The sequence below is a fragment of the Odocoileus virginianus genome, chromosome 7 (assembly GCF_023699985.2).
Source record: "Odocoileus virginianus isolate 20LAN1187 ecotype Illinois chromosome 7, Ovbor_1.2, whole genome shotgun sequence".
Taxonomy (NCBI): domain Eukaryota; kingdom Metazoa; phylum Chordata; class Mammalia; order Artiodactyla; family Cervidae; genus Odocoileus; species Odocoileus virginianus.
The window spans coordinates 34,877,302-34,894,407 of record NC_069680.1 but is presented as its reverse complement, the minus strand read 5'-3'; the positions used below and the strand labels follow the sequence as shown (position 1 = coordinate 34,894,407).

At 40.6% G+C, this 17,106-nt stretch overlaps 2 protein-coding genes across 2 annotated transcripts in view; one reads left to right on the top strand and one right to left on the bottom strand.

The window, feature by feature from the left end:
• Positions 1–17,106, bottom strand: part of ZNF32 (zinc finger protein 32) — a 35,137-nt gene that overhangs the window by 10,726 nt on the left and 7,305 nt on the right. The window lies entirely within an intron of this gene.
• Positions 2,500–15,298, top strand: ZNF485 (zinc finger protein 485). Its single transcript, XM_070469872.1, is given in 8 exon segments — positions 2,500–2,837; positions 10,076–10,238; positions 13,247–14,319; positions 14,321–14,416; positions 14,418–14,513; positions 14,515–14,781; positions 14,783–14,988; positions 14,991–15,298. Coding segments are annotated over 6 exon segments (1,113 nt in total). The 5' UTR covers positions 2,500–2,837; positions 10,076–10,238; positions 13,247–14,179.

Here is a 17,106-nt window from a genome sequence, read left to right as displayed (position 1 = left end):
AAGTACTGATGGAATGAAGTCCTTTTTTTAAATTCAAAAAATTATTAACATATGCCAGGATCTCAAAATGTCACTGTTCTAGCAATCCCCAACTTCATCACAGTGCATAATCATTAGGAAAGAGATAGAAGGAAAAAAAAAGAGCACAGGTTCTTTCTTATGTCAATCTTTGCTGAAGTTCTCAATCATATTCAAGGCACAAAGATGTCACGCTTTTAATAATTTGAGGCAGCTTACTGTCCTCTAAACAAACTGATTTTTATAAGAACTCATGGTATCTTTCTATGGATGTGGATGTGAGGATGGTTTTTGCCAACCAAAAAGATGGTCTTGCTGGTGGCGCTGTTAAGAATTAGTTCATTTTCTTCCCCCACTTAAAATCCAGCCTATACGCCTGAAACACTGTAAATCAACTATACTTCAATTTTTAAAAAATCATCCAATATAAAAAAAAAAACCCAGCCTGATATTTTATTCAAATAAATCCTGGTGTGATGACCTGTTTAGTTAGAGAAGAAACAGCATAAAGTTAGAAAACATGGGGTTGACTTCTGACTTTGCTGTTCTCTGCAATAAACACATGGTACTTCCCTTCTGCTCCCTCAGAATTAGAGCTCTCCTCTGTAAGACGATGGCACCAAGGCAGAGATTTAAGAGGGGCATCCCTGGTGGCTGGCTAATCCCTTTCTTTTCAAACATTCTATGATACTAAGTGTTAGTCTTGAGGTAGCTTTCTAGAAGTGGTTTTGTGCAGACAAATGACAAGCTTTTTAAAAAAGCTTACATGGTAATTCAACAATTCAATGTACCAATTAAAATGTAGATACGTTGATAAAGGGAACAAAATAAGCAGAACACAAAAGATGAGCAACCTATCCTATCTACTTTAGTGATGCTCACGTCAAGTATCCAGAGAAATACTTCACATTTTAAATGCAATAAATCTTTGGATTGTAAACATCAAAGAGATAAAAAAGGAGTGAACTTCCCCTTTCAGTAGGTCGAGGGGAATGTTGCTTAGGAACATTTAATTCTTAAAGAGCACCACAGATAATTCTGATGCACAGACTGGCTGAGGAGGATTTCTGGGAGTGACATGGTAATTACTGAACTGTTATGTAACAAATTTTCTCATGTCTTTATCTCAAGTTTAGTAAATTATTATTGTTAATGTGCATACTTTTTCCCACACGCATCACATGCTCATGAAGAAAAGCACTGCAGTTTATAATTCTGTTGCTTTCCTGAGACCACTTAGCACTGGATTGAGCATGTAATAGCTTTGGATGACTTTCAGTGTGAGTGAAATGTCTGGCAGGAAAAGGCATTCTTCCAGAGATTGGACCAAACATGCTGTGTGAAGTCTTTCAATAAAGGAGCATAGCCCAGTCCTCTGAGGAGTGAGTCAAACTCAAGGAGGCAGGGTAGTTCAGTGAAAACAGGGGTAGAATTTAAAGTCAACAGATTGTGCAGACCCTGGTGACATCATTGGATAGCTATATGCTCTTAGTATCTTAATGTTCCTATACTCACATTTATAAACACTATATGTCTCACGCTGAAGTCTGACAAGGTAAAAAAAAACACACAGAACCAAGACAGGACCTGACACCAGATACACACTCAGTTAATGCTGATGTCCTTCCCCCAAAAGATAGGATATTCCCATTCTCAGAGAAGAGAAACTCCAACTCACCTGGAACTTGGTCATTTTCTTCTTTCAGGAAGGACAGATTTCTGGAAAAGTGGAGTTAAGGGAAGCGAAAAAGCCGTGAAAATCAGGTTGACTTTGCTGGACACAGACTAGCTAGTCCAGCAAGACTGTTGGGGCAAAAGTGTTATCAGGTCCTGTTACCTTTACACACCCTCTCCTGGGATGCTTCTGCTGTCTCTTCACGCGGCGCCTCCCTCACCTCTCTCCACGGGGCTTTGGATCAAATAGGCCAAGCCTCCCTCGCAAACCCATGAAAGCAAGAAAATCCCACTGCCCCCAGCAGCTCTAAGATGTGCCCATTTCCCCAGCATTTGCCCTAAAGTTCTAGTTAGAGCAGTAGCTCTCCGGATGAATGTGTCGCCTCTCGGAGATAATTCTGCTGCCCGAGACGCCTGAAAAGTCAGACTCTATCTGGGAGGCAGGGGCTCTGACGCAATCTCTTTTCAGCGACGATAGGACTGTGAGGCCGGGCGGGTTGGTCCCTCCCAGAAGCCCCTCTAGATCCCCTAACATCCACCGAAAACCTCCTTCGAATAAGGGCAGTCATCGGCGTGTAAAAGGCCGGTGTGGCCAACTGCGAAGCTCCCAGGCCGGCCAAGGCCGGAGTTCAGGCAGTAGAGAGGACGGCTCGGAGCCACCGCCGGCTCAGCGCTTGGGTCCGCCTGGTCTCAGTTGATCACCGCTAGGTCTGGTGAACGCAGCGCCGGCCGCGGCGCGCGGACACACGTGCGGCCCTCGATCGCACCTCCGCCAGGACGCGCGCCCTCCCCCGGCCACCCGCCAGGCTTCCGGGCCCCCGCAGCCCAGCGCCTCCCCCGGCGACACTCCCACAACTCAAACGCCAGACGCCTCTCAGCCGGCTGCGCAGGCTGCGTTGCTTGCCAGGCCTTTCTCACCTCTCACGTGGAATCCAATACCTGGAAGCGCAGGATTCGTGATACTGACCTGCGCCAGCGCCTAGGGCCCCGAACTACGAGTACCAGAAAGCCGCGGGAGGGCCACGCCCACTTCCGGCGCCATTCCCCGGGCTTAGCCAGAAGCTGCGCTAGAGAGTATGGTCCAGTTCCGTGCGAAGTGTTCTTTGAAATTCGCAACCAGTTCCTTCAAGTTATCCTCATGTGTGGTATTTTCTTTATTTCTTTCTTGTATTTATTTTAGGAATACCCATTAACATGCTTTTCATTTTGTTAAAGTGCTACTGGGGGAAAAGAACGGAAATATCACCCGTAATTTCTGTTTCTTTTTAAAAACATTCTGAGATGAGTATCCCCTTCTCACCTCTGAAGTTCGTTCATTTAGCAAACATCTGAGGTCCTGCTATATTCCAGGAACTGTCCAAGACGCTTACGCAAAAAAAAAAAAAAAAAAAAAAAAATCACGTGGATGTTAAATTCTAGTGAGATCTTTCATTAGAGCAGTATACGATTTTGATAAAAGGTGTAGTGTGTTATAAAAGTTATATGTGTTACGGAAAAAGAGTTGAGTCGGGGGATTGAAGGTGTTGGGTATGTGTGGATTGGGACATGCTGGAACAAAGACTGAGGAGAGGAGGGAATCAGTCAGTCATGCAATACTCAGGGGTTCGAACTCTTTCCTAAATGTACACAGACATGACTGTACAAACAGATACACTTTTTAAACAAAAATGGGGTCATACCGTGTATGGTAGTACATGGCACTATCATTGATTTACATGGAAACCTTGCTTCCTGAGACCCTTTTAGTTAATGCCTTCAAAGGAATGGCGCCATAATTCTCTCCATTATTTTCACTCCTCACTGAGTGACACAGGACCTCTCAGTCTCTCCAGAATACTTTCTCTTCAGATTTATCCTGGGGGTGAAAGAGCTGTTTCCTAGACCTCTCCTCTATACCTTTCCCCTTCTTGGTGTATTAGCTTCCAATTGCTAGTGTAATAAGTTACCACACAGTGATGTATGACAAACACAAGTTTATTCTCTTAACGGTTCTGGAGGTCAGACGTCTGAAATCAATTTCACTGAGCTAAAGTCAAGATGTGGGCATGTTGGCTCCTGGAGGCTCCAGAGGAGGATCTGTTTCCTTGCCTCTTTCAAGATATGTTGTGGCCTATATTCCTTGGCTTGTGGCCTCTTTCTCCATCTTCAAAGCACATGACTCCAGTCTCTGCTTCTGTCAACATATTATCTTTGGTGCTAATTGTTCCTGTGTCTCTCTTTTGAGGACTGATGTGATTTATATTAGGCCCACCTGGTCAATTCAAGATAAATCTCTCCACTTTACAACCTTTAATCACATTTGCAAAGTTCCTTTTGCCTATAAGGTAACAATAGTTTCTGGGGATTAGGACATGGAGACACTTTTGGGAGGCCCATGACATTTGGAGAGGCTCCTCCTCAGGGATACTCTCCTACCTTTTGTCTGAGGAACACAAACTATCTCCCCAGGACTCACTGCTTGCTGATTCATTGATTCTATCACTCTTGCTCTGATGCTCATGCCTTCATGTTCTCACTTCCCTCCTAACCCAGTTTAAAGATAATGGCTCATCATTATGATCAGTCTTTTGCCCCATCTTACCTGGTTTTATTCTCCTGATAAAACACCAGATCTACTTGAATCCACCTCCCTGCCTGTTCCATACTTGTATCTGTGTAGCAGACGTGGTCTCAGAAAAATGCAAGACTCTGATGATTCTTGCTTTCAGTTTATGAGTGCTAAAGTCAAGGGGGCCCTTAATGCTGTCAAACTATCCTATTACATTTTTTCAGTCCATCCATCCTCCTCACTGACGATCTCACAGTTTTTCCTCTTTCTTCACACCTCCAACAACTGCTTCTTCCATCTCACTCACAAGTGATGACTTTTGCTTTCTATGGGAAAAGAGAATTTTATACCCTCACACAAGTGCATTTACCCACTTCTCTCCATTGGAGCCTGTATGCTCTACTTTCCATTCTGAATGAACAGCCCCCATTTCTGTTTAAGAAAACCCTCTGTTTGTATCCTGAATCTTATCCCTTTTTTTAACACATGAAGGCATTCTCCTCTCTCATCTATATTAAATACAGTTTTCATTCTACAGAAATTTGGGAGTTCTTCATTTGTGGCCTACATCTTCTGCATGTTAAGGTCTTGGGATCCGGAGAAGCACTATTTAGGGAGCACCTGAGGCTTTAGGTCTTATCTGGGGAGCCCTTGGGTGATACACAGAAAGAAAGGTGGAGACACATCCATTTCCTTCTGGGTGACCTAGTCTGAGCTCATCAGTGTTCATCCTTGCCTTTGAGCAGCACTGTGGAGTAAGGGTTCTTCCTCACTCTTCTTAAGATGAAGTCACAGAGGATGAGAGAAAGAGAGGCAGTGACTTGCCCAGGATTCTGCTTCTGGCAAATGGCCAAAGCCAGGGACCAAACTCAGCATATTGAGTATTGAACTGGGGTCACTTTCACTATAACATGACTATCACCTCATCTTTTCAGGGTATCACAATTGGAACAGGCCAGGTGAGAGATGAAGAAAGGAGTTTATGTTAGACCCCTTGGGCCCTGCCTCCAGTCCAACCTGCTGGGGGGATCACTCCAGCACAGAAAAGCACCAGATGAAGGTGGGTGGTGGCAGATGCAAGTCTGGCCATGCTGGTCTGCCTGGAAAGCTGGAGAAACCACAATTGGAACTGGAAAAGGGAGTCCAGGTTTCCTATGTAGATATGAGCCCTGTCCCCAGCAGGCTGGCCCTGACTGGAGCAAGGCCACACAGAGCTCTCTCCTTCCAGATCTTTGTGAGTTCAAAGAATGTCTCCAGCTCTAGTACCCAAACTGTTGTCAGGATGTCCTCAAGAGCCATGGAAATGGGGAGGGTGATAAGGAGGGTCTCATCTAGACATCTTTCAGACTGAAAACTGAAGCCCAAAGAACAGAAGAGACTTGTTCAAGGGCACCCAGGCAAGCAGCAGGGGCAGCAGGGGAGAAGTTAATCTTGCCCAGTAATGAAGGGTCTTGGTGCTGTCCTGCGAGGAGTCCAGGGAAGATGGCCTCCGGGCTGTCGAAGCCCATTGTTATAGTGTACAGGCTACGAGAAGGAGCTCAGCATCACTCCCGCATTTACTCATTCAAACGCACTCAGTGAGTATATTCAGCGTACCTAGTCACGTGAAAGGCTGGCTCTCCACAGGGCTCCACCAGCAGTGGGGATGAGAGTTTCAGTGGTTTTCAGCTTTATGAATCCTCTCTCCTCCCCCGTCAGCCTCTTCTCCCTGACTGTGCTATTGCTTCATTTCTCGCCTTTATTCATACTCCACCTGTCCACTTTTTGAAAGATGTTGGGCACAGCCAACTAATTACACTAATAAGTAGGTAACAACTTAAAGGGTGTCCCCCTCAATCCAAGGTTAAATGTATCATAGGGTATCCCAAAATATCTAGAAATCTTAAAACCAAAAAACTGTGGCTTTTTAGGTGTTGTATTAGGATAAGAGAGATGTTTTTTAGAAAAGATCTATATGGAATGAGTAGGGTTGGGTTGCCAGATTTAGCAAATAAGAATACACTATGCCTAGGTAAATTTGAATTTCAGATAAACAATGAGCAATTTTTAGGAAAATATGTGTCCCCTGCAGTATTTTTCCGAAATTCAAATGCTACTGGGTGTCCTGTATTTCATCTGTCAACTCTAGAGGAGCGGTATGCTTCCCAGAACTCCTGGAAAGACTAAGTAGGTAATTGACCTCCTGTAAGCCAACCCAAAAGATGTGCTAAGTCCTGCCTTCAACTCAGTCACCTGCTACAGAGAAAGAGGATCTGAGGCTAGCTGCCCAAAGCCCCTCAACAGGAGGAGACCTAACCAGCCTCTTCTGGCTCACCCTGTTCTCTGTCCTGTCTTCATATTTAGTGAAAATTCACACCTTCATTTCAAGAGCCAACCCAGAGCAGCTAAAGGGAGGGGCTGTGGATGAAACAGTCTGGGTTCAAATACAGGTTCTGCCAACAGAAAACTGCACCATCATGAACAAGTTCACAGTCACCAAGCCCTGATTTCTTCCTCTTTAAAATGAGGCTCACAATACTCGCCTTTTTGGCTGTGGTGAGGACCGCATAAAATAAAGTGTAAGGTACTTATCAACATGCGTGCTCAGTCACTTCAGTTCGCTCTTTGCAATTCCATGAACTGTTACCCAGCGGACTCCTCTGTCCCTGGGGATTCTCCAGGCAAGAATACTGGAGTGGATTGTCACGCCCTTCTCCAGGGGAATCTTCCCAACCCAGGGATTGAACCTGTGTCTTTTATGTCTCCTGCATTGGCGGGCGGGTTCTTTACTATTAGCACCACCTGGGAATCCCGCTTATCAACAAGCTTGACAGGAAAAGTTAGCTGTACTATTCTCATTGTTGGCCTCCAGGTGGCAGCAGTCACTAGGGACATGCCCTTGGATGTTCTGCACCTACTCCAGGTATGTCTGCCATTGTGCTTGCCCTCTGGTGTCTCTCTCCTTGGATCTCTAACTTTTCATTTCTGTTATCTCAGTTCATTCTCATAACAATCCTAGGAAGTAGGCAAGCGGAGATTATTAACAGTTTTGTACATGAGTGAACTGAGGCTACATTTTTACCCTCTCTAGAATGTCCAAATTACCATACAGTTGCGCTTATTTCACGTGCTCGTGAGGTTATGCTCAAAATCCTTCAAGCTAGGCTTCAGCGATAAGTGAACCAAGAACTTCCACAGTTACAACCTGGGTTTCAAAGAGGCAGAAGAACCCAGAGATCAAATTGCCAACATTCACTGAATCATGGAGAAAGCAGAGGATTTCCAGAAAAACATCTACTTCTGCTTCAGACTAGCTAAAGCCTTTGACTGTGTGGATCACAGCAAACTGTGGAAAATTCTTAAAGAGATGGGAGAACCAGACCACCTTACATGTCTTGTGAGAAACCTGTATGCAGGGCAAGAAGCAACAGTTAGAATCGGATATGGAACAACAGACTGGTTCCAAATTGGGAAAGGAGTATGTTAAGGCTGTATATTGTCACCATGCTTATTTAAGTTCTGTGCTGCGTGCATCATGTGAAATGCAAGGCTGGATGGATCACAAGCTGAAATCAAGATTGCCACGAGAAATATCAACAACCTCACGTATGCAGATGATACCACTCTCATTCTAATGGCAGAAAGTGAAGAGGAAATAAAGAGCCTTTTGATAAGGGTGAAAGAAGAGAGTGAAAAAGCTGGCTTGAAACTCAACATTCAATCAGCTAAGATCATGGCATCCAGTCCCATCACTTCATGGCAAATAGAAGCGGAAAAAGTGGATGCAGTGACAAATTTTATTTTCCTGGGCTTCAGAATCAATCAGACTAATACAATGTTGGTCCTTTTAGTCCACTATAAAGACACAGGCTTTTATTTCAACTGAGTAAGAAGCTGTCAGAATGTGGAGAAATTGGGATCCTTATTTGTTGTGTGTGTGTGTGTGTGTTAGTCACTCAGTCGTGTCCAACTCTTTGTGACCCCATGGACTCCTTTGTCCATAGGATTCTCAAAATCCTGGCACTTCCTCAAAATGATAAATATAAAATTACCATATCACTCCTTGATTCCATTCCTAGATAGCTAACAAAGAGCAATGAAAGTACACATCCACACAAAAACTTGTATCCTGTTAACAAGTGAGGAGTCAGAGTTCTTAAGAGAAACAGAACCAATAGTGTGTGTAATTAATTAATTAGTTGACTCCTATGGTTATGGAGACTAAGAAGTTCAGTGATTTGCCACCTTCAAGCTGGAAAACTAGGAAAGCCAGTGGTGTGATCTGGTCTGTATCTGAAGACCTAAAACTATGGGAACCAATGATGTAACTCCCAGTTGGGGGCCAAAGGCAAGAGAAGGAAAGAATGGTATGCTGGTTTAAGTTCCTGAATCTTAAGGTCTGACAACTAGAAGCTCTGAGGTCTGAGGGCAGGAGAAAATGGATGTCTTAGCTCAAGGGGAGAGACCAAATTCTCCCTTTCTCCATTTTTTAAATTGTATTCAGGCCCTCAATAGGTTGGATGTTGCCCACTCACATTGAGGAGAACAATCTGTTTTACACACTTCACCAATTCATATGTTGACCTCTCTGGAAACACCCTCACAGGTGGACCCAGAAATAATACTTACAAACTATCTGGGTATCACTCAGCTCAATCATAGTGACACAAAAAAATTAGCCATCACAAACCTCTGACTTTTTCTTATATTTTTAGTATTCCAGCCTTGCTGTTTTCAAATAAACCAAGCACACTCTCTGCAGTGTCTTTGGATCTGCTTTTTTCTCTGCCTGGAACAGACTTCCCACAGATACATTCCTTGTTACCTCACTTCCTTCAGACTCAGCTCAAATGATCTCTAATCAAAGAGGGCAGTTTTTACAGCTCTATGTTGAAGAGGAATCCTTCTCCCATCTGTTTTTCCTTTGTTTTTGTTTAATCTCTCTCTTCCTGACCCCTATTTGAATGTAGGGTCTTTGAGGGGAGGAACATTATTTATTTTGTTCACTATGTTAAAAATTATTCTGACATTTGTTGAAACCTGCAAAGACAATATTCAACACTCTTGTTCTCCTTTCATGGTGAGTTGAAGGTCAGCAGCTGCAGCAGCACATGATTTAATCCTTATAGAGGTAGATGGCAGTGCCCAGGGCAACTGCCAATTTGAGTTGACAATATCAAGGGTTGCGGGAGGGGGGAAGGGAGGTTGGGATTCTTGGATGAATTGGCTTAGCAGAATTCTTTGCTGAAATTGGACCCATCAGGCCAAAGACAAGGTCTAGAGGAGAAGAGGATCCATAGGATCCTGACTGAAGTTTGGTCAGGGAAGGAATCATTGACATCTGCTTTATCCTTAGCATCTAAAACAGTGAGTGGCATATAGTGGGAGCCAATAATCCTTGGTAGGTTGGTGAATGCATGCCCCATTCTGAGAAATTTTCTTTGAAATAAAAAGTCCTAATTGAATTAAAGAGATGTATTTTTCCTTCCTAGCTGTCAGATTGCTGAATTTCATACGTAGATTTTTTTCCTCTAGAAAATAATACATTTGTTAAAATTGATTAAATCTTGTTCCATGTTCTATGTCAGTTAATGGTGAGAAAATATTTTTAGTGTTCACACCTTTTCTTTGTTTGAAATCAAAGCAGGATTATTTGGAAGCAAACCATAAATAGCTCACCCAAAGGAAAACTTAGAACCTGCTTTGCAGATCCAAATCAGTTTCTAGCAGTGGGTGCAGTCTTGGCTGAATATTAAAATCGTTTAGGAACTTTAAAAAATCCCGATGCCGGGATCACATCCAGAGCATTAACGCAAAATCTGTAGAGCTGGGACCAAGGCATAACTACTTTTCCAGGCTCCCCAGGTGATGCCAACCTGCACGTGGGATGAAGACCCTAAGCCACTGGATTGTATCCCAGACTACATTTCCCAGAAACCTCAACGGACACTTCCGTTTCCGGCCTCGTCAGTCTTCGTTTGAGTGGAGCGCGGCATCCGCTTGCTTCTGGGTTTCGGCGGTAAATACAGTTTGGTGTTCTTGTGGCTGTTCTGTGCGGAGCTTTGCAGCAGCGCCCTCCCAGCTCGGTCGAGAATGGCTGCTGCCGGGCAGGGACACAGACCGCTGCGCTCCCCCTTTCCTCGAGGGGCAGGTTGAGGAAGGAGCGAGCTAGGAGGCCGGGCAAGTAGTAGGGCGGTGCGGGCGGTGGTGGCGGTGGAACGCCTGGAGCCGTGGTGTCCCAGCAGGATTAAAGCCTTGCGCTGAGGTCCAGGGATTGAACCTCCGACGAGGCTTTCCACCCCTGTTGGCGAAAGTGCCCGAGTAACTCACAGAGCTTGGCCTGGAGCTTGCTGCAAGGCTTGACTCCAGGCAGGTGTTCCGTGCCTTCTTCCTGCTCACTTCTTTTTGTTAAGAAAGTTTTGTTCTTTCAAATTAAGCATGGACAATGAATTTTATCAAATGCCTTTTCAACATATATGAAGATATTTTTCTTTTCCCTTTTGATCTGTTAATACGATGAATTTATTTAATGGCTTTGCATTCTTAGTAGAACCTCACTTGGTCATACTTTAATTTACGTGGTAGGTGGTTCCATGAAGGTTTGGGTGCTTTTTTTAAAAAAAAACTTTTTGTGATACAGGGAGTAGGACAGAGGAATTGGGGGATAGTTCTTAACAGTATTCTCTCTTATACAGTGATTTGGCCAACTGAAATTCTTGCTCTCTCTCGAAACAGTTTTGATAATTTCCAATTTCCTAAAAAATATCCAGTAATTAAAGTTCTCAAGTTTGTCTGCATATACTTTTTGTTTCTACATTTATCCTTTATATTTATGGTTACTTTTATCTTCCGTATTCATGGTTACTTATAATTTCTTACAGTATTTGGGTTTTTTTCCATTTCACCCCCTTCATTAGCTCTGTTTTATTTTTTAAAGAACTCTTAGATGTATTTATTAGTGTTACTATTTTCCTTTTTAAAAAATCTTTAATTCCTTTTTCTTTTCTCTTCCTTAGGTTTATTTCCTTTTTCTAAACTTTTGTAGTTGATTCTTTAATCAATTCATAGATTTTCCTTCTTGTTTATGTAATGTAAATACTTAAAGCTGTAAACTTGTTTGTGTAGTGTTTTGATTGTATTGTAGCTTTTATTATCATTATTTTTTAGATATTTTTCAATTTGCATTTCTTTGATCCAAGTATTCAGGAAGTCATAAGCTAACTTTTTTCTTTCTTAAGTCTTATAGAAGAGTTGATTTTATGTACATACGGTCTAAATTGGTATTTTTGAAATGAATATTCATGTAATCAGCACTCAGGTCAAGAAATAGAACACTGCCAGTACTGTGCTAAATCATATTCGATCCCTTCCAGTCATAGCCACATTCTCCTCCACCCCTTGAACTAACACCATAATTTATTTTGGCCTGTTTCTTTAACTTTATGTGAATGAAACTATACATATATATATATATATGTATATATATATATATATATGTATATGGTGTGGCTTTTTATGCATAGCAATTTCTGAGATTCATCCATTTTCATACATTGTCTTTGTTGTGGATTATTACAACATTATTATGCATGTTTAAGCATAATTGCTGGGCCCTACCCTCAGAATATTTTATTCATTAGGTCTGAAGTGTGGACTAAAAGTCTCTACAGGTTCTTAGGTGATGGTGATGTTATTGATCTGGAGACTCATCTTGTAAAACTAGTCTACTACTGGTCTTGTAAAAAATATGCAATAGCATATTTCATTATCATATTTTAGATGGATGTTTGGGATGTTTCTAGCTTTTAATGCTATGAACTGTCATATATATTATTGCTTGGTTCATATGTAGATACATTTTTGGGGGGCATGATTCTACCTCGAAGTGGGATTTCTAGTTTATAGGATATGTATGTATCCAACTTTAGCACATATTGCCAGATAGTTTTTCAAAGTTTTGTACTAGTTTGCATTTTCACCATCAGTGTGTGAGAGTACTCATTGTTCCATATCCTTGTCAACTTTTAATATTGTCAGTCCTTTGAAGTTAATTGTTCTTAAAGTCTATTGTGTATCTCATTGTATCTTAATATTCATATCCCTGATGTCTAATGAAGTGGAGGACTTGTCAAATGTTTTTTGGCCATTATATGCCATCTTTTATGAAGAATTTATTCAAAAAACTTTGTTGATTATATATGTGTATTCCCCTTCTCCCTGTAGCTTGCTTTTCACTAATAGTGGCCTTTTGATGAATAGAAGCTTTTAATTTTAATGAGCTCATTTCCTTTCTTGACATTGTGTCTTGTGTACCGTTTTAATAAATCTTGCCTTTCCTCAAGTCATGAAGATAGTCTTCTGTGTTAACTTTTAGAAGCTTTATTGCTTGTCTTTTACATTTAGATTTTTCATGCTCTTACAATTGATTTTCATGCGTGCTATGAGGTAGGATTCGTGTTTACGCCTTCCTCCTCCTCAATATGCCAATGTAAGTTCCTTTTCATCACTGCTTTGCAATGCTCTTTCATCATAGAACATGGGTCCTTAAGAGTGCCTTTTTCTTCATATGACTAGTTTGCCTCCATTTAACCTTTACAATCAGTATCTTGAAATTTTCTCGACCTTAATCACACATTAAATACATATCTCATCAAAGGCCATTTGGGCTGCTTATTACCAGACTTCACCTCCAACTTGCATTTACTTAAAAAAATAAATCTCAGCTCTAGTATTTGATGCATGGAATTTCTTCTCAGGCTAATGAATACAAACATATATATATAAATAAAGGTGTGTGTATATATGTGTATGTGTATCTTTATCTCTGAGCCATTAAATGTTGCTTTGCTGCTAAATTCTTGCAGAGGAATGTTATTCTGAAATTCTTGGAGATGCACAGTGTTACATTATAATGTTCTCAAATGTACCACCCTTTTGGAATGTGTCCTAGTAATCCTGGCTTTGTGATGTATGGTTTTCTCCCCAAAGTTGTGTTTATCCTCATATTTTATTTTTTTTTCTTTTCAGGCTGTGTAGTGTGGCATGTGAAATCTTAGTTCCCTGACCAGGGATCGAACCCATGCCCCCTGCAGTGGAAGGGCAGAATCTTAATCACTGGACCGGCAAGGAAGTCCCTATCCTTACATTTTAATCTTTTTTCTGTTTTGGTGTTTTCCAATGTTACCTTCCTAACTTTGCAACTTCTTAGATGCTCCTTACATTCTTTAAATACAATATATGCTTTTAAAATTAATTAATTTTATTTTCAGCTGTGCTGGGTCTTCATTGCTACATGAGAGCTTTTTCTAGTTGTGGGGAGCAGAGGCTGCTTTCTAGTTGCAGTGCTTGGGCTTCTCATTGCAGTGTCTTGTTGTGGAGCATGGGCTCTAGGGCACTTTGGCTTCTGTAGTTGTGGCGTGGGGGCTCAGTAGTTGTGGCTTGTAGGCTGAAGAGCGTGGCCTCAGTAGTTGTGGTATATGGGCTTAGTTACCCCATAGCATGTGGAATCTTCCTGGACCAGGGCTCAAACCTGTCTCCCCTGCTTTGGCATGTGGATTCTTAATCACTGGACCACCAGGGAAGTCGTAAATACAGTATTTATCATATGCGTTCCTTCTGTTTCCTTGGGACTTCCCTGGTGGCTCAGATGGTAAAGAATCTTCCTGCAATGCAGGAGACCTGGGTTCAATCCCTGGGTCAGGAAGATCCCCTGGAGAAGGGAATGGCAACCCACTCCAGTATTCTTGCCTGGAGAATTCCATGGACAGAGGAGCCTGGCAGACTACAGTCCATGGGATTGCAAAGAGTTGGATACAGTGGAGCAACTAACACTTTGTATTTGTTTGGGTCCTACTTGCTTCTCCAGTCTTTAATCTTGCCATCTTTTCTTAGCAAGAATCACAAGTGGGATGAATTAATTTTACATAACCTTTAGCTGTATAGACCAGAACATTATTATCCATGTGCAGCTCTCATTTTCAGTATTTCAATATAACATTGAAATTAAAATTTTTTTTTTTTTTGGTTCAAGAGTGTGTATTTGAAACAAAGATGTCAGCCCTAAAGCAAAATACTGAGAGATGTGATTTGGGAGAACAAACAGAGTGTCATGATGGTAAGCATCCTGTACTGGGAAGGCAGCAGCTGCACAGAGAAGATACACTATAAATGAGAGGAAAGTGAGAAAGACTTCAAATATTATCTATTAGAGAAATAATGATGAGAAACCTCATAAATGTAAAGAATGTGGGATAGCCCTTAAGAGCAGCTCGTCCCTTTTAAATCATAAAATTCATAGGCAGGAAGTCTTACAGATGGGTTAATTGTGGGCAGTTCCTCAAGAATCATGCAACATTTGTTAATCATCAGAAAATTCATTTTAAAGAGAAAACACATAAATGCAATGAATGTGGAATAGCTTTCAGAAATAATTCTGTCCTTTTAAGTCACCAAAGACTTCATTATATTAGTCAGAAACTCTACAAATATAAAGATTGTGGGAAAGCCTTTGCTCAGAATTCAGGCCTTGTTTGTCATGTGAAAATATATAGTGGAGAGAAGCCTTAAATGTAATGAATGTGTGAAAGCTTTCAGGGATAACTCAGCTGTCTTGGAACATCAGGGAATACATACTGGTGAGAAACCATATCCATGTAATGAATATGGAAAATCCTTTAGGAAAATTCCAAGACTTATTAGTCATCAAAAATGCAAACAGGAGAGAAACTATCACTGTAATAAATGTGGAAAATCTTTGAGGTACAGTTTATCCTTGCTGGACATCAGAAAACTCATAGTGGGAATAAATCCTATCAATATAATGATCGTGGAAAAGCCTTCATGAAGAGCTCAGCCCTTATTGAACATTGGAGAATTCATACTAAAGAAAAACCCTATCACTGTAAGAAATATAAGAAGTCCTTCAGGCATAACTCTGGCCTTGTTGAATATCTGAAAATCCATCCTGGAGAAAAACCTTATGAATGTAATGAATGTGGGAAGGCTTTCCCTCAGAATTCAGGCCTCAGATGATATAAGAAAATTCATAGTAAAATTCAGAATTTGAGCCATCAAATGTAGTTTGGTAAATCATGCAGAGATAGTTTATTCCTTTTTGACCATGAAAGAGGAGACATTCAATAAATTACATACTTAACAAATATATTCTGTGACCCACTGTCCTGGAAAATGTCTCACTAGTGATGATACTCATTGTAGTTTATACTACTGTCTGGTTTATACTAGTGAAATATTTGAAGAACTTAAATGTCTATATGAGAACATTTACTACAGAATGCTATGTAGCACGTGAAAAGAATGAGGCAGAGCTCTATTTACAATCAGAAATATCTACATGATACCTTAAGCTAAAAAAGCAAGTTGCAAAGAATTATATTGTATAAATGGCCATATTACCCAAAGCAGTCTACAGATTTAATGCAATCTCTACCAAATTACCCATGACATTTTTCACAGAACTAGACAAGTAATCCTAAAATTTACATACAACCACAACAGACTCAGAATTGTGAAAGCAATCTTGAGGAAAAAGAACAAAGTTGGAGGCATAACTCTCCCAGACTTCATACAGTACTACAAAGCTACAGTAATCAGAACAGAATGGTGTTGGCACAAAAACAGGGATCAGTGGAACAGACTAGTAAGCCTGGAAATAAACACAACTATTGTCAATTAACCTTTATCAAAGGAAATAAGAATGTACAGTGAAGAAAAGAGTCTGTTTAGCAAGTGGTGTTGAGCAAGCTGCACAGTTGCATGCAAATCAATGAAGTTAGAACACTCCCTCATACTATACACAATAATAAACTCAAAATTGCTTAGAGACTTCAGTGTAAGACATAACATCATAAAAATCCCAGAAAAGAACATAGACAAAACATTCTCTGATACAGCAATATTTTCTTAGGTCAGTCTCCCAAGGAAAAATAAATAAAAGGAAAAACAAGCAAATGGGATCTAATCAAACTGCACAGTAAAGGAAACTAAACAAAAGGAAAAACAATCTATGGACTGGGAGAAAATATTTGCAAATGATATGACCAATAAGTGCTTAATTTCCAAAATATATGAACAGTTCATACAGCTCAATAAAAAGTAAAAGCCCAATCAAAAAGTGGGTAGGAAACCAAAATATATATTTCTCCAGAGAAGACATCTAGATGGTCAACAGGCACATGAAAAGATGCTCAGCATTGCCATTTATTGGAGAAATGCAAATCAAAAATACTGTATATACATATATATGTGATAAGTGAATCACTTTTGTTGTACAAAGCAGGAAATCTCTAGCATGAAACTTTGCAAACCATTTTTGACACAGTTGGTCACAACATCTCCAAACACTACAATTTTTTTTTGCATTTCAGTTTCATTTTTACCATTCTTGAAATAATAAAGCATAAAATGCTGAAAAACATTGCTTTTTTCTTCTGTCTTCAATATTAAAATGTTTACACAAAAACTCACTGATGTTGACAAGTTTTTAAAAAATGCATACTGATATGACAGCTATCACTATACAGTCTAATAAAATTGTTTTGAATGAAGTTACAGACAAGCACTACTAGATCCATCTTGTGGGAAAAACCAAACATTTTGGCCAACTCAAAAACTTCTTTATAACTTGGATTGCATCTGTGTTAGCTGATCTAAACCTTACCTCCTATTTTGTCAAAGGGAATGTTTATTTTTAAACCTTAAGCTTTCCTGTGAACCATAAATCATAGTTACCTTTTTTATCAGTATTAAGTTGCTCCCCAGATTTTTCATTTTTTCAAAATAGTTTATCCTTAAGAAATATCTTTTTTTTTTTTTTTTTAACCATTCAAAATTTATTCTCCAACAGACAGCATCAGCAGGTAAAAACT